We start from the raw sequence: 27,666 nt of genomic DNA on the forward strand, positions 1-27,666 counted from the left end.
TCACCATAGTTTGCCAGTGCCCAGTCAGTGACATGTAATGACCCTGTCTATGCTTACTGGTCCAAGTATCTGTGTTGAAATGCACCCTGTCGCACACAGAGTTTCTCAAGGAAGTGGTGATGTTGTGTGCGACATGCTGGTGTAGCGCGGGCATGCTGTTCTTGGAGAAGCAGTGGTGATTGAGCATCTTGTACTGGATCACAGCGACAGACATAAGGTCTCTAAAATCCTGTGTGTCCACTAGGCGGGAAGGCAGCATTTCGGTAGCCAACAGCTTACAGAGGGATAGAGTCAACCTCTTAGCTTTGTCATGGGTCGCAGGAAGTGGCCTTTTATTTGACCACATCTGAGGGACAGAGATCTGGCTGCTGTGTGTAGACGGTGTTGAGTAGGGTGTCCCTGGAAAAATGCAGGTTTGTGAGGAAAGTGCAGGCGGAGACATGATGTTGCCTTCATCCAACGTTGGTGCTATCAATGTCTGAGAGAGCTGTACACACGTACTTGTTTCCCCTTCCAAACCAACTGACGACCTACCAAGCAAACTGCCTGTTGCGGTTACAGTGGTGGAAGTTGTGGGTGGAAAAACAGGTGTGACAGCTGTCCCCACAGTCCTAGAAGATGACGAGCGCGCGGATGCACTGGAAGGGGCAGGCGGTGGATGGTTCGCTCCGCTAGGCCGCATTGCAGCACGGTGAGCTTCCCACCGGGCCATATGATATTTATTCATGTGATGATTCATGGAAGAAGTTGTCAAACTGCTGAGGTTTTGACCTCTACTAAGAGAACCATGACAAATTTTACAGATCACATAATTTGGGCGATCTTTTTCTATGTCAAAAAAGGACCAGGCTAGGCAAGGCTTAGAGGCCATGCGACCTGTTGATCCACCCCGAATAATGCTCAGAGGCAGAGTGGTGGCTGAGGATGCAGTTGTAGACGTGCTACCAGTGCTCCGACTCTATCCAGGAAGGCGCAAGGTAACTTCGTCGTCGGTTGCATCCTCCTCCACCGCCTCTGTTGACCTCCTCGAGTGTCTGACTGTGGGTTGACAGTAGGTGGGATCTAGAACTTCATCATCAATTGTTGTGTTTGCACTCCCCTCCCCCTCAGACCGAGCCTCTTCTTGCCCTGACCGAATATTTCAGTTGTCATCCCAATCGGGTATCTGCGTCTCATCTTCATCAGTATGTTCCTCATTGTCTATAACCACAGGTGTTGGAAAGGCAGCATTATGGTAGCCAACAGTTTGCAGATGCTGAAAGTCAACCTCCAAGCCATGTCATGCCCTTCTAAAAGCATGTAAAACACAGCGAGGGGACTCTAACCACAGTCTCCCTCGTTGCCACTAAGTGGGCCACACACACCCCACTTGACTGGCATCAGTTGACCCCCCTTTTGAAAAAGAAAAAGATGCTTTGCATGAAGCACTCTCAAAAATACGCGTGCCTTTCCCGTCCCCTGGCTGACCCAGGGGAAGAAAAGTCCTCTGAGAGCCATGACTTGTTCATCTTGGTTCTTTTAGAAACACAGCGAGGGGACTCCAACCACAGTCTCCCTCGTTGCCACTAACTGGGCCACACACACCCCACTTGACTGGCATCGGTTGACCCCCCCTTTTGAAAAAGAAAAAGATGCTTTGAATGAAGCACTCTCAAAAATACGCGTGCCTTTCCCGTCCCCTGGCTGACCCAGGGGAAGAAAAGTCCTCTGAGAGCCATGACTTGTTCATCTTGGTTCTTTTAGAAACACAGCGAGGGGACTCCAACCACAGTCTCCCTCGTTGCCACTAACTGGGCCACACACACCCCACTTGACTGGCATCGGTTGACCCCCCCTTTTGAAAAAGAAAAAGATGCTTTGCATGAAGCACTCTCAAAAATACGCGTGCCTTTCCCGTCCCCTGGCTGACCCAGGGGAAGAAAAGTCCTCTGAGAGCCATGACTTGTTCATCTTGGTTCTTTTAGAAACATAGCGAGGGGACTCCAACCACAGTCTCCCTCGTTGCCACTAACTGGGCCACACACACCCCACTTGACTGGCATCGGTTGACCCCCCCTTTTGAAAAAGAAAAAGATGCTTTGCATGAAGCACTCTCAAAAATACGCGTGCCTTTCCCGTCCCCTGGCTGACCCAGGGGAAGAAAAGTCCTCTGAGAGCCATGACTTGTTCATCCTGGTTCTTTTAGAAACACAGCGAGGGAACTCCAACCACAGTCTCCCTCGTTGCCACTAACTGGGCCACACACACCCCACTTGACTGGCATCGGTTGACCCCCCTTTTGAAAAAGAAAAAGATGCTTTGCATGAAGCACTCTCAAAAATACGCGTGCCTTTCCCGTCCCCTGGCTGACCCAGGGGAAGAAAAGTCCTCTAAGAGCCATGACTTGTTCATCTTGGTTCTTTTAGAAACACAGCGAGGGGACTCCAACCACAGTCTCCCTCGTTGCCACTAACTGGGCCACACACACCCCACTTGACTGGCATTGGTTGACCCCCCCTTTTGAAAAAGAAAAAGATGCTTTGCATGAAGCACTCTCAAAAATACGCGTGCCTTTACCGTCCCCTGGCTGACCCAGGGGAAGAAAAGTCCTCTGAGAGCCATGTCTTGTTCATCTTGGTTCTTTTAGAAACACAGCGAGGGGACTCCAACCACAGTCTCCCTCGTTGCCACTAATTGGGCCACACACACCCCACTTGACTGGCATCGGTTGAGCCCCCTTTTGAAAAAGAAAAAGATGCTTTGCATGAAGCACTCTCAAAAATACGCGTGCCTTTCCCGTCCCCTGGCTTACCCAGGGGAAGAAAAGTCCTCTGAGAGCCATGACTTGTTCATCTTGGTTCTTTTAGAAACACAGCGAGGGGACTCCAACCACAGTCTCCCTCGTTGCCACTAATTGGGCCACACACACCCCACTTGACTGGCATCGGTTGAGCCCCCTTTTGAAAAAGAAAAAGATGCTTTGCATGAAGCACTATCAAAAATACGCGTGCCTTTCCCGTCCCCTGGCTGACCCAGGGGAAGAAAAGTCCTCTGAGAGCCATGACTTGTTCATCTTGGTTCTTTTAGAAACACAGCGAGGGGACTCCAACCACAGTCTCCCTCGTTGCCACTAACTGGGCCACACACACCCCACTTGACTGGCATCGGTTGACCCCCCCTTTTGAAAAAGAAAAAGATGCTTTGCATGAAGCACTCTCAAAAATACGCGTGCCTTTCCCGTCCCCTGGCTGACCCAGGGGAAGAAAAGTCCTCTGAGAGCCATGACTTGTTCATCTTGGTTCTTTTAGAAACACAGCGAGGGGACTCCAACCATAGTCTCCCTCGTTGCCACTAACTGGGCCACACACACCCCACTTGACTGGCATCGGTTGACCCCCCCTTTTGAAAAAGAAAAAGATGCTTTGCATGAAGCACTCTCAAAAATACGCGTGCCTTTCCCGTCCCCTGGCTGACCCAGGGGAAGAAAAGTCCTCTGAGAGCCATGACTTGTTCATCTTGGTTCTTTTAGAAACACAGCGAGGGGACTCCAACCACAGTCTCCCTCGTTGCCACTAACTGGGCCACACACACCCCACTTGACTGGCATCGGTTGACCCCCCCTTTTGAAAAAGAAAAAGATGCTTTGCATGAAGCACTCTCAAAAATACGCGTGCCTTTCCCGTCCCCTGGCTGACCCAGGGGAAGAAAAGTCCTCTGAGAGCCATGACTTGTTCATCTTGGTTCTTTTAGAAACACAGCGAGGGGACTCCAACCACAGTCTCCCTCGTTGCCACTAATTGGGCCACACACACCCCACTTGACTGGCATCGGTTGAGCCCCCTTTTGAAAAAGAAAAAGATGCTTTGCATGAAGCACTCTCAAAAATACGCGTGCCTTTCCCATCCCCTGGCTGACCCAGGGGAAGAAAAGTCCTCTGAGAGCCATGACTTGTTCATCTTGGTTCTTTTAGAAACACAGCGAGGGGACTCCAACCACAGTCTCCCTCGTTGCCACTAACTGGGCCACACACACACCCCACTTGACTGGCATCGGTTGACCCCCCCTTTTGAAAAAGAAAAAGATGCTTTGCATGAAGCACTCTCAAAAATACGCGTGCCTTTCCCGTCCCCTGGCTGACCCAGGGGAAGAAAAGTCCTCTGAGAGCCATGACTTGTTCATCTTGGTTCTTCTAGAAACACAGCGAGGGGACTCCAACCACAGTCTCCCTTGTTGCCACTAACTGGGCCACACACACCCCACTTGACTGGCATCGGTTGACCCCCCTTTTGAAAAAGAAAAAGATGCTTTGCATGAAGCACTCTCAAAAATACGCGTGCCTTTCCCGTCCCCTGGCTGACCCAGGGGAAGAAAAGTCCTCTGAGAGCCATGACTTGTTCATCTTGGTTCTTTTAGAAACACAGCGAGGGGACTCCAACCACAGTCTCCCTCGTTGCCACTAACTGGGCCACACACACCCCACTTGACTGGCATCGGTTGACCCCCCCTTTTGAAAAAGAAAAAGATGCTTTGTATGAAGCACTCTCAAAAATACGCGTGCCTTTCCCGTCCCCTGGCTGACCCAGGGGAAGAAAAGTCCTCTGAGAGCCATGACTTGTTCATCTTGGTTCTTTTAGAAACACAGCGAGGGGACTCCAACCACAGTCTCCCTCGTTGCCACTAATTGGGCCACACACACCCCACTTGACTGGCATCGGTTGAGCCCCCTTTTGAAAAAGAAAAAGATGCTTTGCATGAAGCACTCTCAAAAATACGCGTGCCTTTCCCGTCCCCTGGCTGACCCAGGGGAAGAAAAGTCCTCTGAGAGCCATGTCCACATTGTCAGTGGACAGACGCGTGTGCTTATCTGCCAGCAGACCACCAGCAGCACTGAAGACAGTTTCCGAGAGAATGCTGGCTGCAGGACATGACAAGATCCCCAAGGCGTACGTGGCGAGCTCAGGCAATTTATCCAGATTTGAAGCCTAAAATGAGCAGGGCTCAAGTTGCACAATAATGGAATCGATGTTTCCTTGCATATACTCATATATCTGTGTGTCCTCCTCTTTTTCCTTGTCCAGCTGTTTTGTTTTCGCATGAGTATATGTCCTTGTCACTTTCCCATGTGTTTGTGTTGTGTTGTGAGTTGTTTGTCACCTTTTGGACACCTTTGAGGGTGTTTTCTAGGTGTTTTTATGTGTTTGTGATTGCCTGCCATTGTTTCCTATGCAGTTCGAGTTCGGTTCGTCGAACGTTCGACGAACCGAACTCGAACGGGACCTCCGTTCGGCGAACCGACCTCGAGCCGAACCGGGACCGGTTCGCTCATCTCTAGTAATAAAGTATGACTGGATGGACAGTAAAAATACAAGTGCATCTAAAATTTGGACAAAGTAGACAAGGTGCAACGTAAAATGTTATTAAAGAATAATGCAATAATGCAGTAATTCAAAAATGCTGAGAAATAAATTATAAAACATGTCTGGTCATAAGTTAATGTTCCATTTTATATTTATATAAAAAAAATATGGTAAAGATACTCATACCTCTTTTTATAAAGCCTTTAAATATATTTATGCTTTGGTTGTCTATAGTAACTATTTGGGTTCGGATTATTTGGAAAGAATCCCAAAGTGCTATTCTGGAATTTCTGGAAAATGAATAACAAACCTAATGCAAGTCAATGGGGAACCCTAGCATTTATCTTGAAGATTTCCAAGGAAAATGCTCGGGTTGACTTGATTTAAATTTGTTATTCGTCACTAGTGATGGGAGAATCAAAACTGTAAAGTTCGGGGTGCGTACCGGACACCTAGTGTTTGTGAACGGATCCTGAGCACAGACTTCTCAGTGAAGTCCATCTTACTGTTTGGGTTTGGCCACCTGGATAAAAAAAAAGCACCCACTGCCCACATTATGTGACAGCGTCTGTGATTGGTCGTTGCAGTCAGACTGCCGGTGTGCCGGTGTCTGTCATTAGTTGTGATTAGTCTGTACATTAGTTGTCTGGGTCAGAAAGGGGAGTGTAAAAAATGAATAAATTGGAAAAAATGGCTTAGGGTCCCCCGTTGATGGATACCTAGCAGAGATAAAGCAGACAGCTACAGGCTGCATGCTCCAGCTGTTTTTGATATCTTGGCTGTGTTTCAAAATACAAAGGTCCCCTTGCAGGTGAACTGATCTGAGGTGAACTCGAACTCAGGAAGATTACTTCAAATGATCTCATAGAATTTAATGCTGAATTACCGGAATAAGGAATGTGTGCACATAGAGTATTTGGGTAAAGACATTTCTGCACCAAATCTGCAGCTCCTGGAAAAAAAAACGCACCAAAACTGCATGTCCTTTGATATATTTTCTGTGTTCTTTGCCAGGAGATGTAGATTTGGTGTAGAAATATTTGCACCCAATTATTCAATGTGCACACTTTGCCTAATCCAGTAATCTGACAATGAGTTCAAGTACTTTACCTGATGTCACAGCTTGGGTTCACACGGTACCCCACCTGTGACTTCAGGTGAACTGATCTTGGGTGAACTCAGTAACCTCACCTCAAATGAAGTCATTGAATTAATTTCCAAATTACTGGATTAGGCAATGTGTGCACATTGAGTATTTGAGTGCAAACATTACTGCACCAAATTAGCATCTCCTGGCGAAAAAAACACATCAAAACCGTATTACATATTGATGCATTTTTTTGCCAGGCGATACAAATATGGTGCAGACATTTTTTGAAGAAATCTGCACTACATGTGCATCTCCTGGCAGAAAAATGCATCAAAACAGCATTGCATATTGATGTATTTTTCTGCCTGGAGATGCAGATATGGTGCAGAAATGTATTGCAAAAATCTGCACTAAATCTGCATCTCCTGTCAGAAAAAAAATGCATTAATACTACATCTTATTTTTTTTTTTGTTTTTTTTTCTCCCAGGAGATGCATAGCATAAGCCGGTAATCCAGCATTTAGTTCACCTCAGGTGTGTTCATAGAGTTCACCTGAGGTCACAGCTGGTGTACTGTGGAAATAGACAGCTGTGACCCCAGGTGAATTTAGTGAAATCACCACTTACAGCTACATCTCCAACAGTGTATTCCCTGATACCGCAGTGAATTGTCACATTTTCTTATGTGACCATGCCCTACAATTTCAGATATAGTAGTGCGAGGATCGCCGTGGGACGACATGCCTGTGGATTATACTGGACCTGCAGAAGTGTTTTGGGGTTAATAAAATGGAGAAAAATGTTGTGTTTTTGTTTTTCTTAAGTAAAGAATTTTTCTGTATGTTTTGTGAATATTTCTTTTAAATTACAGTGTTAGTAATGTGAGGGTCACATAAACCCCTTCCCATTAATCCCATGCTTGATGATAGCTCTGATTTTTTTGTGATTAATATGGAGACACGGGGCTCAGTGGGTGCTCTTGCCTTTAGAAAGACAGCGTGGCACAGGGCTCATCCCAACTGAACGCACAACCTCCTTAACCGTGGGCGGAACACTACTCAGACAACACAGGGTAAGGGAATAACAATATTAGGACTTTATTGGAAACCCAAAAAATTAACGGCACATAACACATAACCAGCAAAACACACAAATGTAACAGGCAACAGAGTCTCACCCTTCCGCTGGCTCACCAGGGATTTGAATTTCCGTGCCACAGAGCTTCCAGGGCCACTTACTCCAATCCAGCAGCACCCCGCTTTCCGAGGGCACCCACCGAGAAAGGAATAGCGCCGGATTTAGGAAGCTGTGTGAGGTCTGCAAAGTCTGTAGCCAGGTGACCAAATTGTCCCAACCTGGGTTTCTTTCTTAAGTAGTCCTTGGTTTGATGATATAATTCTGGCAGCCGCAGTCGAAATCCCTAGACTGTGGATATTGTCTCCAATCGGAACCGGAGTCCCTAGATTAAAGCCACAAGATATCCTGATCCTCTAGCCAGCTCCTAAGAGCTTAGGCTGGATCATACACATCCATCAACAACATCTGGTGACTTAAAGAAATCCCTTTTATAGCCATAACCTTCCCTTAGGATAAACTGTGACCTTATCGGATTGGTTGTACAAGGTTGCTTCTCTTATTGGATGAATTTCAAGCTGCATGGATAATGTTCATTTAAATGATGTAGACAGAAAGACTGAGGATATCTGGTGTCTGGAATGCACAGACTAGACAATGGCTACTAAGGTAATTTACATTAGATTAGCAATACACAACTACATTACAATGGACGCTCAGAGGGTCTGGTAGAAACAATAGTTTAGCAAACATGAGTTAGCACACAGAAGAACAATACGTCTGGCTGAATTTTAAGAAACTTTAACCCATGCTAGGCATTGGGTGTCCATGTTGTCATGTTCCTCCCCCTTCTTAATATTAGCCAGACTGGATGGGCTTCCGATCACCCTTCTCCTCTTGACGGCATTGTCCTTTTTAATGGTGAGGTCAACATTAGAGGCTCGCATCTATACACCTTCCCCTGATTACCTCCCCTAGGTTGAGCAGCCATATTGCGGACAAGCACTAAGGTGGGGTCCGTGAGTTGGGCTTGCATACATTTCTTACTATCAATCTTTCCCCAGTCAATAGCCACAGTCTGGTTAGGCTTACTTACGGTTGTTGGCTCAGAGGTGGATGATGGAGACTGGAAATGTGAATTATCTTTGTAAAAGATGTTAGAAAGATCCACATCATGGTCCTGCTTGACTTGGAAGTGGGTGATGGCTGCTTCAAACTGACTGGATAGTCCTTGTCCTATGTCATACTCCAAAATAACTGGTGTGAGCAGGTAATCCACAAGCCCCACTTTCACTTCCCTCTGGGTGGTATCCGAAACAACAGGCTTGGTGGGGCCATCCATGATCCCCACTTCAACTTCCTTTTGGCCAGTCCCCAAAACAACAGGTGTGGGGACGCTGTCCATAAGCTCCATATGGATCTCTTCCCGGTCAGACCCCAAAATAACAGGTGTGGGGATGCTGTTCATAAGCTCCATATCAGCCTTGCTCTGGTCAGTCTCCACAATGACAGGTATGGGGAGACTGTTCACAAGTCCCACATCGATCGCTTCCATGTCATTTCCCAAAATAACTGGTGTGGGGACGGTGTTCATAAGCTCCCCCATGACCTCTCCCTCGTCAGTCCTTAGGTCCAACTGCACACATGCCAGAGGGATGTCCGAGCGCTGGTCCTCCGCAAGGGAGATGGATAATTGGGAATCTGGTAAATGGTCTTCTGGGGAAACAATAACTGGGCTTACCAGGGTGATGGAAGATCCAGTGTCTCGAAGTCCCTGAGCCTGTATATCACTGACCTTGACTGTCTGGATGTGGGGATGGAGGTTGGCTGGTGTATGGTGTCCGGCCTGCCGTAGGGTGTGGACTGGGTAAACCACTTCCTCAGCTATTGATGTTTCTCGGAAGTAGCATTCCTAAGGGCTCGTTGGTTCATCTCGGCATATGTTGACTGGTTGGAGTAGCAGACGGGCTCCAAGCATTCGGCCTCTGTTTTGGAGACAATCTTTATCTATATGTCCATGGTGCCCACATGTGTAACAGCGCCGTAGATTGGGCAAGTCACAGGCCCTGTTTGCAGACCTTTGTTTTGGTGCAGCTTCTGTTGGGTAGTGGGGCCATCCTTCTCGAGCGGCTGGTGTTAGCAGTACGGCAGCTGGAACTCCATAAACATATTCCAGAACACAAGCCCTCTCTTCTCTTGAGGATTTAGGCCACAATACAGTCAACAACGCTGTGGCTTGGGCCATTTTGGACCAAGTTGATCCTGATTGTCACTAGATCCATGATCTGGCACATAGATTAAATCCTCTGGGTCAATATCGGCGGGATCCCCATCGTCCTCTGCATCATTCTGGGCTTCCCAATGGACTAATTTCCGGATCAAGTCCGACCGAGTGTCAGTGTTCCTGTGGTTAATCTTTCGCCTCTGGCACAGATCCTGTAGCATCCATTTACTGCTTCGGTCGTATCTCCTCTCTGGTCCTTGTCCCATGGCTGAGCTGGTGGGGTTGGACATGGCAGCATCTGAAACCTGAATGCCTCCCCTATGGCTTGCTGGGTATGCTTATGTGCCTCCCTGGCTGTTGAGCCCTGGATGGTGTCCGCGAACCCAGTCCCCTGGGTAAACCAGGCTGACTAGTATCCCACCGCTGCCACCAATTGTGGAGACATGGGGCTCAGTGGGTGCTCTTGTCCACTGGCCCAGCTGCCTTCAGAAAGACAGCGTGGCGAAGGGCTCATCCCAACTGAACGCACGACCTCCTTAACCGTGGCTGGAACACTACTCAGACAACACAGGGTGAGGGAATCACAATATTAAGACTTTATTGGATCCCCAAAATCTTAACGGCACATAACACATAACCAGCAAAACACACAAATGTAACAGGCAACAGAGTCTCACCCTTCCGCTGGCTCACCATGGATTTGAATGTCCATGCCTCAGAGCTTCCAGGGCCACTTACTCCAATCCAGCAGCACCCCGCTTTCGGCGGGCATCCACTGAGAAAGGAATAGCGCCGGATTTAGGAAGCTGTGTGAGGTCTGCAAAGTCTGTAGCCAGGTGACCAAATTGTCCCAACCTGGGTTTCTTCCTTAAGCAGTCCTTGGTTTGATGATATAATCCTTGCAGCCGGAGTCGAAATCCCTAGACTGTGGATATCATCTCCAATCGGAACCGGAGTCCCTAGATTGAAGCCACAAGGTATCCTGATCCTCTAGCCAGCTCCTAAGAGCTTAGACTGGATCATGCACATCCATCAACAACCTCTGGTGACTTAAAAAGAAATCCCTTTTATAGCCATAACCTTCCCTTAGGATAAACTGTGCCCTTATCGGATTATTTGTACAAGGGTGCTTCTCTTATTGGATGAATTTCAAGCTGCATGGATAATGTTCATTTAAATGATGTGGACAGAAAGACTGAGGATATCTGGTGTCTGGAATGCACAGACTAGACAATGGCTACTAAGGTAATTTACATTAGATTAGCAATACACAACTACATTACAATGAACGCTCAGAGGGTCTGGTAGAAACAATAGTTTAGCAAACATGAGTTAGCACACAGAAGAACAATACGTCTGGCTGAATTTTAAGAAACTTTAACCCATGCTAGGCATTGGGTGTCTATGTCATCACAATTAACTCCTTGTATTACCACAGATTGCCATCACACCAGGAAAATCTGGACTTGTCCAATCTAATTCTGGGGCAGCTGCAGGCCGCTATTTTTAGGCTGGGGGGCCCAATAACCATCGGCCACCCCAGCCTAAGAAAATCAGCCCCCAGCTTTCTGTTTTATCTTGGCTGGGTATCAAAATTACTGGGGACTGCAGGCTGATTTTTAAAATCATCAATTTAAATAATTTAAAAAGACTGCATGGGTCCCTCAAATTTTCATACACATCCAAGATATTTCGCACAGCTGTGGGTTGCAGCCTGTAGTCATCTGCTTTATCTGCACTGGGTATCAATATGCGAGGGACTACATGATTTTTTTCAGTTATTTATTTATTTTTACAATCCACAACCAATCACCAGTCTGACTACAACCAATCAGAGATATTGTCACAAAGGTTGGGCAGGGGAAGCAGTGAATAAGCATGAGAGATAATAAGCGGACCTGGAAGCAGTGTGTGAGTTGTGCAGGATTCTCAGTAAGTATAATTCTCCTGCTTTGCAGCCCCCTAGTCCTTGCTAGCACCATTTTACAGCATAGCAGTTTAGGTCCCAGTAGACTTATATGGGGTTTTGTGTCCGGTCCTATGTTCAGGTTCAAGTCTGGTCCCAAATTGGATTTTTTTTTAAGTCTGCCCGGAACCATCTAACCTGAACATCTGTCGTTTTGCCCATCTTTATTCAAAATGAATGCCAGAAGACAACTTTAGGTTTCGATAAAATAATCCAAACCCTAATAGTTACTATTCGCCCATCACTACTTGTCTAATATGTCTAGCATGTTTCATTTTACAGAAAACATTGTTATGCAGCAGTTATTTCCTGATTATGATGCATGGTGAGAGCTCACAGCCTAGCCATAGAAATAGGGACAGAAAACCCTAATGCATTGAATAAACTGAACAGTTTGTGATTAATTTATTAGTGATTAATTTGGGACAATAAAAGCATTGTGTCAAACACTTTTTTTCATTGTAGTTGATGGCTTTCAGCAAATTGATTGCCTAAATATTATCGTTATATAGTTCTCATATAAATCCATCACGCAATGTCCATAGAAAACCGAAATACAATAGAAAATATGTCAAACTATTGTTATTTTTTCTAATTATTTTTTTTTTGTTTAAATACAATTTCACGCACATACCTGCTTACTTATCTGCACAAAGTGAAATATATCACTTTTCTCACAGATAATTTAGAATTAATCTCCTGAGATCTTACTCCATTCTACACCGTAAGCTCAAATTCTGTAAATGGTAGGAATGTAAGAATGGCTCCTAGCATAGAACACGAGCACCCATATACAAATGGCTGCACTTTTAAAATTTACAAATATGAAAAACTGATGCAGTCATATGCTGAAATGGATTTTAAACATTTACATTTTTTTTACAGAGAGGTAAATAAAGAAAAAAAATATATAAAAAAGTAGTAACCAACCCTCCAAAAATAATGAATAATACAGTTTAAAAATAAATAAATAAATAAATAACATTAAAAAATATCTTTATCAATTTAAAATGTTAATTTTAGGAATGAGTTTTATGAAAATTCTGAATCTGCATTCGTTATAATTATGCTTGTTCTATGTTAAAGTAATATGATTCATTCACACATGTAGATCTAACACCCACTTTACTTGTAATTTGTAAAGATGATCAAATTTGAAAAATCACCTTGAATTTTACAAAAACCTAGGACTCTCCAGTACTTTCCTGTCCACTGTCCAGTCTCCTGTGCTAGTAAGCCTCTTCATTCCATCTTACATCATGGAGCGACATCCTGTTCATATTTCTTTACTCTGCTCCAATATACAAATCTAAAGGTTTATAGTTTCCAAAGTTCTTATCAATTTTTATGTGCATTGTATCAACTTACAGTTATCTTCATGTGCCTCTATTGCTAGGATGAAAGTCAACCTGTCACATGAAAAATGCTATTAACATGCAGTTATGGTCAGGAGTGAATAAAGTTTATTCCTCCCAGCAGCCTTCGAGGTTTCAGTCATTAGAATGGTAACGGTTTGATTCAGTCAACACTTTGTTTATAAAGAGTGGCGACTGTCTACGCCCACACACTGACTAACAGCTAAAGCCTGCTTTAGACGCAGTGACATCGCTAGCGATGTCGCTGGTGAAAGCACCCGCGCCCGTCGGTTGTGCAAATCGCTACCCGTGGCGCACAATATCGTTAGTCCCCGTCACACGGACTTACTTGCTAGCGACATCGATGTGGCCTGCAAATCGCCTCCTTTCTAAGGGGGCGTTTCATGCAGCATCACAGCGACATCACACGGCAGCTGCCCAATAGAAGCGGAGGGGCGGAGCGCAGCCAAAAGAAAGTGACGCCCACCTCATTGCCGGAGGACGCAGGTAAGGTGTTGTTCCTCGCTCCTGGTGTGTCACACATAGTGATGTGTGCTGCCTCAGGAATGACGAGCAACCTGCATCCTGCAACAGCAACGATATTTGGAATTAGAATGACGTGTCAACGATCAACGATTAGGTGAGTAATTTTGATCGTTAGTGGTCGTTCGTACGTTTCACACGCAACAACTTCGTGAACGAGGCCGGATGTGCGTCACAAATTCCGTGACCCCAACGACATCTCATTAGCGTTGTCGTTGCGTGTAAAGCCCCCTTAAGAGGAGACTGTAAGTCAGTGGGGGCGGCATGAGTACAGCCTCTACTCTCACTATCCAGAGTGGTGACTTAACCTGTTCCGGCATCATACCTATCACTCAAATTCAAATGCTGCTGGGAGAAATTAAGTTTTTTTTCTCCCAGCAGAAGGGCTGTCAATGCAGGTGCCAGGCAGGTTCTAAAAACTATTAACCTGCATATTAACCCTATATCTGCAGATAGCGTATTTTCAAGTGACAGGCTCCCATTCAGATGTTAAAATTACTCCCTATATTTACAGAAACTCTGGCTATGCTGTCGGTCTACATTCACATATTGCAGTTATAGCACTTTTTTGCTTTTTTGTTTGCCACATTTATGGTAAAACTGCAACATTTAAAAATGACTTTTAAAATTGTAGCAAACAATGTGGATTTTGGGATAAAAAAATGAATTACAGCCACAATGTGTGAACTCAGCCATAAGAAGTTTTTTTTTTCTACTAACTCTGACCCAGCATAATATTAGTCAGGTAAATGCATGTGAGAAAGTCCTACTGAGGCTTTTCCGTTATAGTAAGTTAGAAGAAGTGAATCGTCTGACATATAACATTTTTTTCTTTAGATAATAAAGTGGATCAAAAATGTTTTATTTTTTTTTTAAAAAAAAGATGACAATGCAAAAAAAAGAACACTACATATTTTGCCTCTGTTTATAGAGCTGTGTCCAATTGAAAACAAGATGCCATTCAATCTCACTTAAAATCAACAATTAATATAAAGTGTAGAAAACAAAAACGTGCAGCTAAAAATAAATTTGATACTTGCTATGGTAATTAAATTGCATCCCAAATAGATTTTCAAAATAGTACACAAGTGAGAAATAGGGCATGACTAATGACGTAACATGAAATTGCTGCCACCGAAGTGTCATGAGGAATCATGTCACCGTAATATGTACAGCACAATGTATGAACATATAAAAATGATGGACAATTGTTACAATTGTTATGTAACTCTAATATGGATTTTGTATAATAGACAAGGACAACATCATGCAAACGTTTTGCAAAATGATTGACACCGTAAAGCTCCAGACTTATTGTGGACCCATAAAACCATCAAAAACTATGGAGCTGTCGTAAGGCACCCACAGCATTCTGTAGGGTCTTGTTTTAATTCATTTTTATAATAGCCGTATGCAGCACTTTTTCTTATCTGAGTCTATAAAAAAAATATTGTGACATGATGTTTACACAATATGGAAGTAAAAAGTAACTATACATGCAGACAGCGTCGGACTGACTACCGGAGGAATTTCCTGTAATACGAGGCCTGGAATCAGTTACCTGCATTGCACTCCGGAGCTCTCACCTGAGCTCCGGAGTGCAGCCTAGACTGAACCGCGAGCACCGAGTGATTGATTCCCCAGTGATTGCGGTTCAGTTCATGTCAGCTGCAGACAGGTCGGGGGGATCTCCGGTGCTCTCACCTGAACTCCGGAGATCAGCCCGGCCTGTCTGCAGCTGTTATGAACTGAACCGCAATCGCTGGGGAATCAATCACTCAGCGCTCGCGGTGCAGTCCTGCAAACTCTGAGATCAGGCCAGGCTGCAGCTGAGAGCCCCAGAGTGCAAAGCAGGTAACTGAATCCAGACCTGGCATTACTGGAGATTCCCCCGGTAGCCAGTCCGACACTGCATGCAGAATGACTTGAGTATACGGTCTTAACTTTTACCTTGTGATTGGCTTTTCTATGCATCTAAATAGAACACAATATTTGACATTAAAATGTCCTTAATTTCCAAAAATCGTATTCCTGTAACAAGCGTGTATGATTTATTAACTACATAATAGAATAAAATAGTTGCTAAATTAGGTCCAACATTAGTTATCATCATTTACTTGCTTTTTAATCAGTTGATCATTGTTTGGAAGATAAAATATAAAACCAAATGAAATTTACAGGAAAAGCATGGCCTGGCCTGCTTAGTAGAAATCTGTTTTAAGACTTGTATTTCAAAAGAACTGCTAATGTGAATTTAACTCATTGAGTCACATTCAGACCTTTGACATGAAAAGCAAATTTCATGGTCTGTCTCCATAACAACCAAGCTTCTTCTGTCAGAGAACTGTCATGTAAGGATATATAATGTGTTTAATCAGATTGTATGGACAACAATTGCCAGCCTTTGCTTACCCCTTGCTGTTTTATTGTTCTTATCTAGGGTTTGTAAACAGAAAACTGTCACATTTCCTTTTCAATTATATGATGGCACTACAGCCTGCCATTCACCTAGAATGTCATGGGCAAACAGAGAGAAATGCTTTCACTGTTGCTAATGGTAATAAAGATAAAATTATAATCTTATAAATTACAATGCATTGAACATTAGTTATTGTAAATTCATTATATTTTTTTCTTATATTTATAATGAAATAATGATTTAAACCAATATTAAAAACACATATTATCTGTGAAATAAAATAAAACATCTTTCAAAGTCTTTAAAATAAGTATCTTTCCATCAACCTACTAATCTCTTTACCTATCCATTTAACTATCTATCCATCTATCTATAGTATTGTGCAAAAGGCTTTGACAGTTGCAGAAAAAAAGGTGCAAAGTAAAGCCCACATTAAACATAGCGATATCGCTAGCGAGATCGCTGAAACGTCACAGGTTTTGTGACGTATCAGCGACCTCGCCAGCGATGTTGCTGTGTGTGACACGTAGCAGCGTGCGGGCCCCTGCTGCGAGGTCACTGATTGTTACAAAATGATCAGGACCTTTTTTGCTCGTTGGTCTCCACTGTGCAGCACACATCGGCGTGTTTTACCGCAGAAGACCAACAAGCACCGACTCTGTGTAAGCAGCGTAAACTGGTAACCAGGGTAAATATCGGGTAACTAAGCAAAGCGCCTTGCTTGGTTACCCGATATTTAACTTGGTTGCCAGAGTACGCTGCTTAATGCCAGCGCTGGCTCCCTGCACATGTAGCCAGGGTAAATATCGGGTAACTAAGCAAAGCACTTTGCTTAGTAACCCGATGTGTACCCTAGCTACGTATACAGGGAGCCAGCGGTGGCAGCCTTTAAGCAGTGTATGCTGGTAACCAGGGTAAATAATCCAGTAACCAAGCAAAACGCTTTGCTTTTAGCTACCCGATATTTACCTTGGTTACCAAGCGAAGCATCATTACACGAGTCGCTGGAGACTGGTCGCTGGTGAGATCTGCCTGATTGACAGCTCACCAGTGACCATGTAGCGACGCACCGACGATCCCTACCAGGTTGGATCGCTGGTGGGATCGTTGGTGCGTCGCTACGTGTCACGGGACCCTAGGAATGATTTAAAAAATAGAGAGGGTTAATAGTTCATTTTTTTATCAATTAACAAAAAGTGAAAAAGGAAAATGAATAAACCAAATCAATATTTTGGGGTGTTCCTATTTCAATTTTGATTTTCAAACAGCATCGATTCAGTTGCTAAAAATCAGAGATTTTGTAGGAATATAATCAAGTGTATGAGAAACTAATTAGATCAAACAGGTGAAAATGGTCATCATTTTCATAAGTAGGTTGAAATAAAGTAATAAACTGAAATATATGCTTAAGAGGCTTAAAAAGATGAACAGCTAAGCTCTGCTGCAAAGGGGAGGTTGTGAAAGATAATTTAATGTCACAGGTCATACAAGTCTCTACTAGACAAAGATTTCAATTTAAGATGTATTGTTCAAGTTCTTTTGAAGAAGGTGTAAAAAATGTGCAATGACAAGGAGGACTATAGATACACTGGTCAGCTGAGGAAACCAAGTTCAGCAGATGAAAAACACATGACACATGATGCTTACATCTACTAGCTACACACATCCAATGTTAGAGAGGCCTAGCCAGAAGTGGTCTTCATGGAAGAATTGTGGACAAATAGTCATTCCATGGACATAAAACAAGGAAAAGCATCTCGAATTTGCACAAAAACATAAGAAATGGGTTGCAGAAAATGGCAGCATATGGTTTCCACAGAGCTCTGATCTCTCTATCATCAAGTTTGTCTGGCATTACATGAAGAAAAAGAATGCTCCGGCAAAGTTACATCCACAGACATACTGTGTTCAGTTCTCTAAGATGTTGGAAACAACCTCACTGTCGACTTCCTTCACTAACTGTGTGCTAGTGTACTTAGAAGAATTGAAGCTATTTTAAAAGCTATGGGTGATAGCATCAAATATTGATTTGATTTTGTTCATTCAACTTGCATTCTGTCAATTGATAAAAAAGTAACCTATTGGCTTATTTTTAAGACATGTCTACTCTTTAGCACTCTTTCCACACTTGACTGAAACTTTTTTGTGGGAATATATATATATACCCTGTTTCCCCAAAAATAAGACACTGTCTTATATTTTTTTTGTCCCGAAAAAAGCACTAGGTCTTATTTTCAGGGGATGTCTTATTCTCGAGGATACATGGTTGGGGGTAAGTTTATCCCCCACAAAAAGCAGACCCATCCCTTCCCAGGATCACCATACTTACCAGCCCCGGGTGTCTGTGTGGTTCCCAGATCTCCCTGTGCTCTTCCAGCAGGTATGCGGCATGCCGCCCCTGCATCTGGCTGACACACATACTTCAGATCACACACATACACACACACACACACACAGACACACACACATCAGCTAGCATACACTCATATAGACACACACACACATCAGATTCCATATCATTCCTCCCTGTGATCTCTGTGCAGGTGTGCTCCCCTGCATCTGACTGACACACATACATCAGAACACACAGTCACACATCAGATAGCGTGCGCACACACACACACACACATCAGATAGCATACACTCATATAGACACACACACACACATATCAGATTCCATATCATTCCTCCCTGTGATCTCTGTGCAGCTGTGTTCCCCTGCATCTGACTGACACACATACATCAGAACACACAGTCACACATCAGATAGCATACACACATATATACACACACACACACAGCTTTCACATCATTCTTCCCTGTGACCTCCGGTGGGCGCTCCCAGTATCTGTGCTGCACGCCGTTCTCCTCTGCCTCTTGCAAAAACTCGCACATCAGAACACACACTCACACATTAGAAAGCATACACTCACACATCCGATTGCAGACACTCACACACACTCACGATATAGCACATACCTGTACAATCGCGCGCACATACTCATAATATCCGGAGATACCACGTGCTTCCAGTCATGTGATCATCCTGCAGGTCCTATTAGCTCACTGCACTGCACTGCTGATCGCTTTAGGTATTCCCTGTTATACAGATATACCCTTCTGGGTCATATACTTTTACTTGGGCCTGTAATTACCCTTTTGGGTTTTCCCTGTTATATAAGTTTATATACCTATGTTAAGACTTCCATCGGATTGTGGGGTTTCTTTCCCCTACCCCCCCCCCCTTGGGTTTTCCCTGTCACAGGTTTATACCATTGGTTTTATAAACTCACACATAATCGTGATTCTCCTCTGGGTCTCCCCTGTTACACAGGTGGACATATTTGATTTACATACTTAATTTTTACATTGACCCAGGGTGTCTTTCGATACTGTGGTAGTGCACTTTTATTCTTTCCACCTGCACCATTACCTGGGATATACTTTTTCCCCTAAATACATTCTGAGGCAATTACATTTTTTTGCATGAATTGATTTAACTATATTAACTTGGGCTAGACGCAACATTATTTGCAAATGGGTTGTGGCATGAGTATTTCTATTATGTACCATTTCTCTGTTTTTATCCCCTTAATCTGTCCACACCAATTGTGACCTCATTGTTCTGGGTTTTTCCCAATATATTTATATGTACCTCATTTTTTACTCTAATAAAACTTGTACTAATTTTGCATACAATTTTTGTGCCGTATCCTTTTTGTCCTCTTTGTTTACAAAGATTAAGTATTTGTATAAATCCATATATGGAAACCACTCTGACCGAAATGACAAAACGCCATGGTTGTAAGGTTATAATTTAATAGAAAAATAAGAGAACCTGTTGATAAAAATATCCTTATATAAATAAAAGGAAAACATTGAAAGCATATTACATGGGTTTGGGGTTTTCAATAAAACACAAGAATAACATATGACATCCTTAGTGTTGATTGGGATCTAACTAATCAATCCCTGCCAACGATAATAAATTAGAGATATTGCTAAACTTCCAGTGATCGCCACATTTTTGGGCTTAAATATTTAAAGAGATCACAATCCTTCATTCCAGTGAGTACCGGCCACAAACAATCAAATGGTTCAAGCTGTTTGACATCCAAAAAATTGCACATTACTACTCAGCAATTTATTTCCAACACCTCCCCAAGAAACCTTTGGTAAGTCATAAAGAAAAGCTTAAAATATTTTCATATACATGTATATCTATCTATCTATCTATATATATATATATATATATCTCTATCTATCTATCTATATATATATATATATATATATATATAATCTATATATATAATTGCCTTATTCTGTCTGTCTGTCTGTCTGTCTGTCTGTCTATCTGTCTGTCTGTCTGTCTGTCATGCTCCGAAATTGTGTCCTTACGGTGACACAAAGCTGATTGGCCGCTGGGCTCGCCATGGCCCCGCCCCCCCACACGGATTGGCCTCTCGCCCCGGCTCTCTGCAGGCCCCGCCCCCCTCACGCAATGCACGCTCGCTGTGGCCCAACTGACACGGGGCTCCGATTCCCAGGTGAGTACACACACACATCAGATCACACTCACTCTCACACACACCTCACACATCACATCCACACATCACAACATGCTGGGATATCGCTTGCTTCTACACCGGCTCCGTCAGGATCCCGGCAGCGCCAGACATAACCTTGCGATGCTGGGATCTTAACGGAGGCCGTGAAAGCTGGTAACCATTATAAACATCGGGTAACTAAGGTCCCTTAGTTACCCGATGTGTATCATAGTTACCAGTGTACACCGGCTCCCACTCACTCTCACACATCACACACACACATCACATCGCATCCACACATCAAGGTCCTGCAGCTGCGGAACATACATAACATAACAGCACACACACATAACAGCACACACACACACACAAATCAGATCACTCTCACACACACCTCACACATCACATCGCATCCACATACTCACAACATCCTGGGATATCGCTTGCTTCTCGGCAGCGATATTGTGCTGTGAGCTTCCAGGACCTGACGGAGGATCACATGGCCAGAAGCATGTGATATCCCCGGATGTTGTGAGTATCAGCGCGTATGTGCGATATCGTCAGTGTCTGTGTGTGTGAGTGTATGCGATCGGGTGTGTGTGAGTGGATGCGATCGGTTGTGTGGGTGAGTGGATGCGATCGGTTGTGTGGGTGAGTGGATGCGATCGGGTGTGGGTGAGTGTCGGCAGAGGAGCACGGCGTGCTGGAGGAGGCTGGGAGCAGAGAGGCTGATCTTGGGGAAGGCTGGGAGGTGGAGGCTGATGCTGAGGGAGGCTGGAAGGAGAGAGGCTGAGCAAACGTGCTCCATCCGCCATACTGCGCACTCCCCATCGTGCTGCATCCCCCATGCTGCGCACTCCCAAACGTGGTCCATCCGCCATGCTGCGCACTCCCAAACGTGGTCCATCCGCCATGCTGCGCACTCCCAAACGTGGTCCATCTGCCATGCTGCGCACTCCCAAACGTGCTCCATCCGCCATACTGCGCACTCCCAAACGTGCTCCATCCGCCATACTGCGCACTCCCCATCGTGCACCATCCGGCATGCTGCGCACTCCCAAGCGGATGGAGCATGATGGGGGGTGCGCAGCATGGCGGATGGAGCACGTTTGGGAGTGCGCAGCATGGCGGATGGAGCATGTTTGGGAGTGCGCAGCATGACGGATGGAGCACGTTTGGGAGTGCGCAGCATGACGGATGGAGCACGTTTGGGAGTGCGCAGCATGCCGGATGGTGCACGATGGGGAGTGCGCAGTATGGCGGATGGAGCACGTTTGGGAGTGCGCAGTATGGCGGATGGAGCACGTTTCGGAGTGCGCAGCATGGCGGATGGAGCACGTTTGGGAGTGCGCAGCATGGCGGATGGAGCACGTTTGGGAGCGCGCAGCATGGCGGATGGAGCACGTTTGGGAGTGCGCAGCATGGCGGATGGAGCACGTTTGGGAGTGCGCAGCATGGCGGATGGAGCACGTTTGGGAGTGCGCAGCATGCCGGATGGTGCACGATGGGGAGTGCGCAGTATGGCGGATGTAGCACGTTTCGGAGTGCGCAGCATGGCGGATGGAGCACGTTTGGGAGTGCGCAGCATGGCGGATGGACCACGTTTGGGAGTGCGGAGCATGGCGGATGGAGCATAATAGGGGGTGCGCAGCATGGCGGATGGAGCACGTTTGGGAGTGCGCAGCATGGCGGATGGAGCACGTTTGGGAGTGTGCAGCATGGCGGATAGAGCACGATGGGGAGTGCGCAACATGGCGGATGGAGCACGTTTGGGAGTGCGCAGCATGGGGGATGCAGCACGATGGGGAGTGCGCAGTATGGCGGATGGAGCACGTTTGGGAGTGCGCAGCATGGCGGATGGACCACGTTTGGGAGTGCGCAGCATGGCGGATGGAGCACGTTTGGGAGTGCGCAGCATAGGGGATGCAGCACGATGGGGGGTGCGCAGCATGGGGGATGGAGCACGATGGGAGGTGCACACCTCCCCCCAACACACACACACACGCGCACTGCACAACACACACACACTAGGAATCACAAACAACGCCCTACACAGACACCCACACACACAGACAACGCTGCACACACAAATATACGCACATACTGCACAACACACACATTGCTCAAAACATACCTCCCCCCAAAACACACACACCCCACACCCACACAAACCGCACAACACACACACACACACAACGCTACAGACACACAGCGCTCCACAAACAACGCAACACACGCAACACACATACAACACCGCTCTCACCCCCCGCGACACTCAGAACATGTACAGCGCCCTACACAAACACTTGGTAACTACACACAACAACATCTATATATATATATATATATAACAAAAATCATACATGAACTACACAATACGTAAATTCTAGAATACCCGATGCGTAGAATCGGGCCACCTTCTAGTATATATATATATATATATATATATATATATATATATATTTTCCTATTAATGGTTTAATAACTATAGCATATAGCAAAATATAAGAAGGGTAGAAGCTACAAATCTAGAAATGGAATAGGCAAAATTCAAATTTGTTTTTTACTGGGAAATGTGAATCACGGAGAAGTTAATCTCCTCAAAATTGATGTCCCCTATAATGCTTTGGGGTCTCTTCAGACCCCACACCACAACAAAAACACTATTTCACAAATAATAAATATCCTTATACACTCCTCTCCGGCCCCCATGCTCCTCATTGCCACCTGTCCGATCCTTTTTTCATCGGCATCAGAAGAGGTGAAATCATCAGGTCTTGGTCACTAGGCCAAGGTGTTTGGATTTCCTAGGCATGGGTGGGTTTTGTGCATGCAAGGGCTCGGTGTGGGCCACAACCTTTTGGGAGCACATGAGTAGGACTCTTCCAAGGGTTAGGAAACAGAGGATATACCATCTCCAGATGCCAATCTGAAGACACAATGAGGACTGTATGGATGGAGTTGAGAAGCAGAGGGGTCGGAGAGATGACTATAAGTTTTTTTTAATTTCTTAATATTTTAATGATTTTTTTATCGGTCAGCAAAATAACTACCAACAAACACCAACTACAAATTAGCATTTTGACAAATGCAGTTTTTTGAAAACTTCAAGTAGAATTCAATTTTACTTACATTTTTTTTCACTCATCTATAGTACAGGCCTTTTTTATAAATATGAAAGATGGCTAAAGTAATCTTTTCTTTAAATTCGAGTATGATGTGTAATGTAAAGTTTAATCTTAAATACTGTAACAATGATGAAAAAGAATAAGCAACAAAATATATTTCTCCATTAAGGTTTCTGAGCAAATTAAAAGTGTATTCTTCAGAAATAACCATGAAGCTAATTACAGTATACCCCATGGGTCTGTGATCACTGCAAAAATGGAAAATGCAATGACATAATTTTCATTGTTTCAGATAAATGGACACAAATATAGATAAATGCAGTAGACAGATCACTGTTAGTTTAAACATTTTGAACACAATACTTACCATCTTCAGTTGGCACATAGATGTTTAAGTATAAGCAATCCTCACTTTGAACCTGCACATAACTTGCAACTGTATCTATATTGGCAGTAAACCATGCAGGCAGCATATCATTTAGCAAAGACCTTTCATCCAAATATTGTGGGCACACTGCAGCAAACTGGGTGGCATTTCGGATATCAGTCCATGATGAAGGTGGTTCAGGTGGTTGGAAGCGTCTCTCTCCAGTTGGTGCTGCAGCATAGGGCACTCCCAAATATTGCTCTACAGGTCCCAAAATTTCTATGGATAATGATGTTCTTGTGCCACGTATCTTACCATAGTTCGTGAGTACAATTGGATGCTGTGCTTGGCCATCAATTATTGTAAATCTTACAGCAAATGCTGTTATCCATAGTAGCAAGTTTGATTTTACTATGACACAGACAGGCGTGAAGATCAAAGGCAACCATAGTAATCCCTTTGGTCTCGACATTGTTTACATCAACATCAGCAAAGGTGAGATCTCCCAGGCAGAGAGGACAGCAACAAAAATACACGTCAGCCAGGATAAAACAATTCCACTGTATGTAGAGCCACAGGAATTATTGCCTTATTTGCATAATTGCCATCTGTAAGATCCAGATTACTGATTTTGTAAAGCCCATTCCATGAGATGAAATAATCACAAGGCTGTTATTCCAAATATTGATGTCAGTTCACATACTTCAATCAGTCATTGTATTTTCTAGAAAGGAGCCCGCTGCAGCAAGCCAAACCTAATAAAACAAAGAAAATACATTGTTACAAAAAATATTACATTTGTATTCATAGTAGAATTACTGTGTGTTAATATACTTGCTTGTAATAGTTATTAAAGGGTTGTCTTATCATCTCACATGAGTACTAATGGCAAGTATTTTACAATTTGCTTGCTATTAAAAATTCTTTCTATTCTTAAGATCAGAGGAAATTTTCAAATTATCTTTTACTGCTTGTTGCCTAGATTACCAGATGTTCCTGCATTGTTTGTGGTCTCCTAGGCAACAAGCACAGTTTTTCATGTTCTCTACTGTAGAGCTTGTAAGTGCTGCTCTGAAGCTGGCCAGATTTCTGTATTCAAGGCAATTGTGTTCAAAAATACTGCAGAGAAAAAGAAATATAGTACATAGTCAAACAGCCACTATATGTCTCATGGCAGGCATTTGCAGCTGTTTTACTATGCTTGATACCTTCAATGCTTAATGAAAATAGATGTATAGAATCACTAAAATTTCAATACACAAATCTAAATTATAATATAAAAGTATAATGTAACTGCCACATACTGTTACAATGATGTTAACGATGGATCACCTCAAGAATACTTGCTGCCTGAAGTTTTATCTGATTTAACCATAAAGGGAAATGTTCTATTTTCAGTATAATTAACTATTAAAATCAGATTTTAAAAAGAAAAACAAAAAAACAAACTAACAATAGAACAGTAGGAACAGTACTAGTCATTAAACCAATGTGACAATTCTAGGTCAGTGCATTCATTATTTTCCTTTCTTTATTCCAACATTAGCTTTATAAATTAAAGGACCAGCCATAATATACACAGTCATGACCACACAGAACAACCTTTTAAATTGGGTACCTTATTATTGTGGTGAACAATTTGTTTGTATTCTGAAGAAAATTGCGAAAATAATTTTTCAGACTACAAAGGCCGTAACTTTGTTAGTTACAACACAGTTCATAAAGATAAGAATGGTTCTAAAATTAAATTAAGGCATGTTTTAATATATTTTTTTTCACTTTTGATTTGCATTTGATTTAATCATAAAACAAATATCATAATCAGTCATAAGTTTATAAAAATGAAAAATTCAATCATCATTAACAATTAACAATTGTCAGGTCTAAATCTATAAGTCTACAGTCTCTCTATGTGACTAGAGACTTATAAGTCCTCACATCGCACACATTGTGTCCTGTGAGGACTCACCAGTGTCAGAGACGGGAATAATGGTCATGTGGCTGCAGGTATGCAATATACATTCTCCTGGCCAGAATCCGACTAGGGGGACGCAGCCTCTCTCATTACAAATGTGTTGAGTGAGGCCAACCTTTACTTTGATTTTGGTGGGAAGTATGTATATCGCATACTCTCAGCCATGGGATCGCTGTTCCCAGCTCCAACACCGACGAGTCCTCACAGTGCACAGTGCGAGGATTCACAAGTTTCCTGTTGCATACATAAAGTGAGAGTAGACTTATGGATTTAGACTGGACAACCTTTTTAACTTTTCATTTATTTTTTTATAACAGACTCACAAAGTATTGTCAGCATGTTTAAATAGATAAAGGCATTAATTTTTATTCAATATTGTAACGCAGCTGAAAATCATTTTTAGGCAACAGAACTTCTCTGAGCTTATAAAAACAAGCTAAATTTACAATAGCCAGTATGAAATTTTTACAAAGAAAAAATAGAAAATAGATAGCTTAAAATTACAATCTATAAATTTACAGACAAAACAGAGCCCAATATAATAATTTTTAATACTTGGAATTTAGCAGTGACAAGGGTGCATCTTCTTTGTCAAGAAAAATATGGTTCCATCATAATTATGATTATAATCAGTGAGATTATGGAAATCCTTGCCACACGATGCTTTGATCGTAGAGTCATTTATTCTCTTCATGCCTTATGATGGATATATCCATCATGAAGTGGGTTGAGTTTTGTGGAGTAGGCTGAAAGGATGGCAACTAATTTAAATGACAAGCAGAGCTGGATTCTGTTTAATGATGATAACCATTTAAATGCTGCTGTAAAATCTGACGGTGGCATTTAAATGGTCTGGTTGTCTCTGCTTACTTTCACCAGCTTCCATTGGCTTCAATTGTTTACCATGGCAGCCAGTTGCTTGTGAAAAGCCCCGTCCACTGTCTTAAGAAGAACTTCAAAGGAGAACAATATTTAAACTATATACGTCAAAACTGAGATATTTTAATATCGGTGGCAAACCGACAATGGTTGCAGGCCTCTCAACTGCTATGGGGCCAGCACCTGCTTCAGCTGCATGTGTATCCAAGGGCATGCAACCAGCAGAAATGAATTGCAGCACAATGACCGTCAGGTTCTTGTACTTCAAATGTGCCCGCCAATTAAGGAAATGCATATTCACTGCTCTCCAAGCACATAAATCCACCCACCTCTGCACTGAAGCTTAAGCTGAGAGGTGAGTGGGATTATGGGTATGGATAACAGTAACTATTTATTCTCTTTAATAGCAGCACATGTAATTACCAGCAGCCAGCTTCCTGCAGATGCTAGATGATTACATGTGTTGCTGTTAAGCCTGCTTTACATGTTGCAATTTCGCATACGATATCGTACACGATTTGCAACGCCCCCATCGTGTGTGTGGCATGTTCAATTTGTTAAATGTGCCGAACAAACGATTAACCCCCGTCACACGTACTTACCCTTCCATATGACCTCGATGTGGGTGGCGAACGTCCACTTCCTGGAGTGGGAGGGACGTTCGGCGTCACATCGTCGTCACGCGGCAGCCGTCAAATAGAAGTGGAGGGGCGGAGCTGAGCAAGATGTAAACATCCCGCCCACCTCCTTCCTTCCGCATTGT

The 27,666-nt window shown here is 43.7% G+C and overlaps 1 protein-coding gene across 4 annotated transcripts in view; it reads right to left on the reverse strand.

Annotated features, from left to right (window-relative positions):
* The window catches only part of NLGN4X (neuroligin 4 X-linked), a 574,976-nt gene that overhangs the window by 326,366 nt on the left and 220,944 nt on the right, over positions 1–27,666 (reverse strand). For all 4 annotated transcript variants that reach the window (XM_075335480.1, XM_075335476.1, XM_075335478.1 and 1 more), the window contains one exon: positions 24,050–24,804. In XM_075335480.1, coding sequence (XP_075191595.1) covers positions 24,050–24,521 — 472 coding nt within the window. In that variant the 5' untranslated portion in view covers positions 24,522–24,804. The remainder of the gene's footprint in view (positions 1–24,049; positions 24,805–27,666) is intronic.

This window comes from Anomaloglossus baeobatrachus, chromosome 2 (genome assembly GCF_048569485.1).
Source record: "Anomaloglossus baeobatrachus isolate aAnoBae1 chromosome 2, aAnoBae1.hap1, whole genome shotgun sequence".
In the NCBI taxonomy this organism is placed as follows: Eukaryota; Metazoa; Chordata; class Amphibia; order Anura; family Aromobatidae; genus Anomaloglossus; species Anomaloglossus baeobatrachus.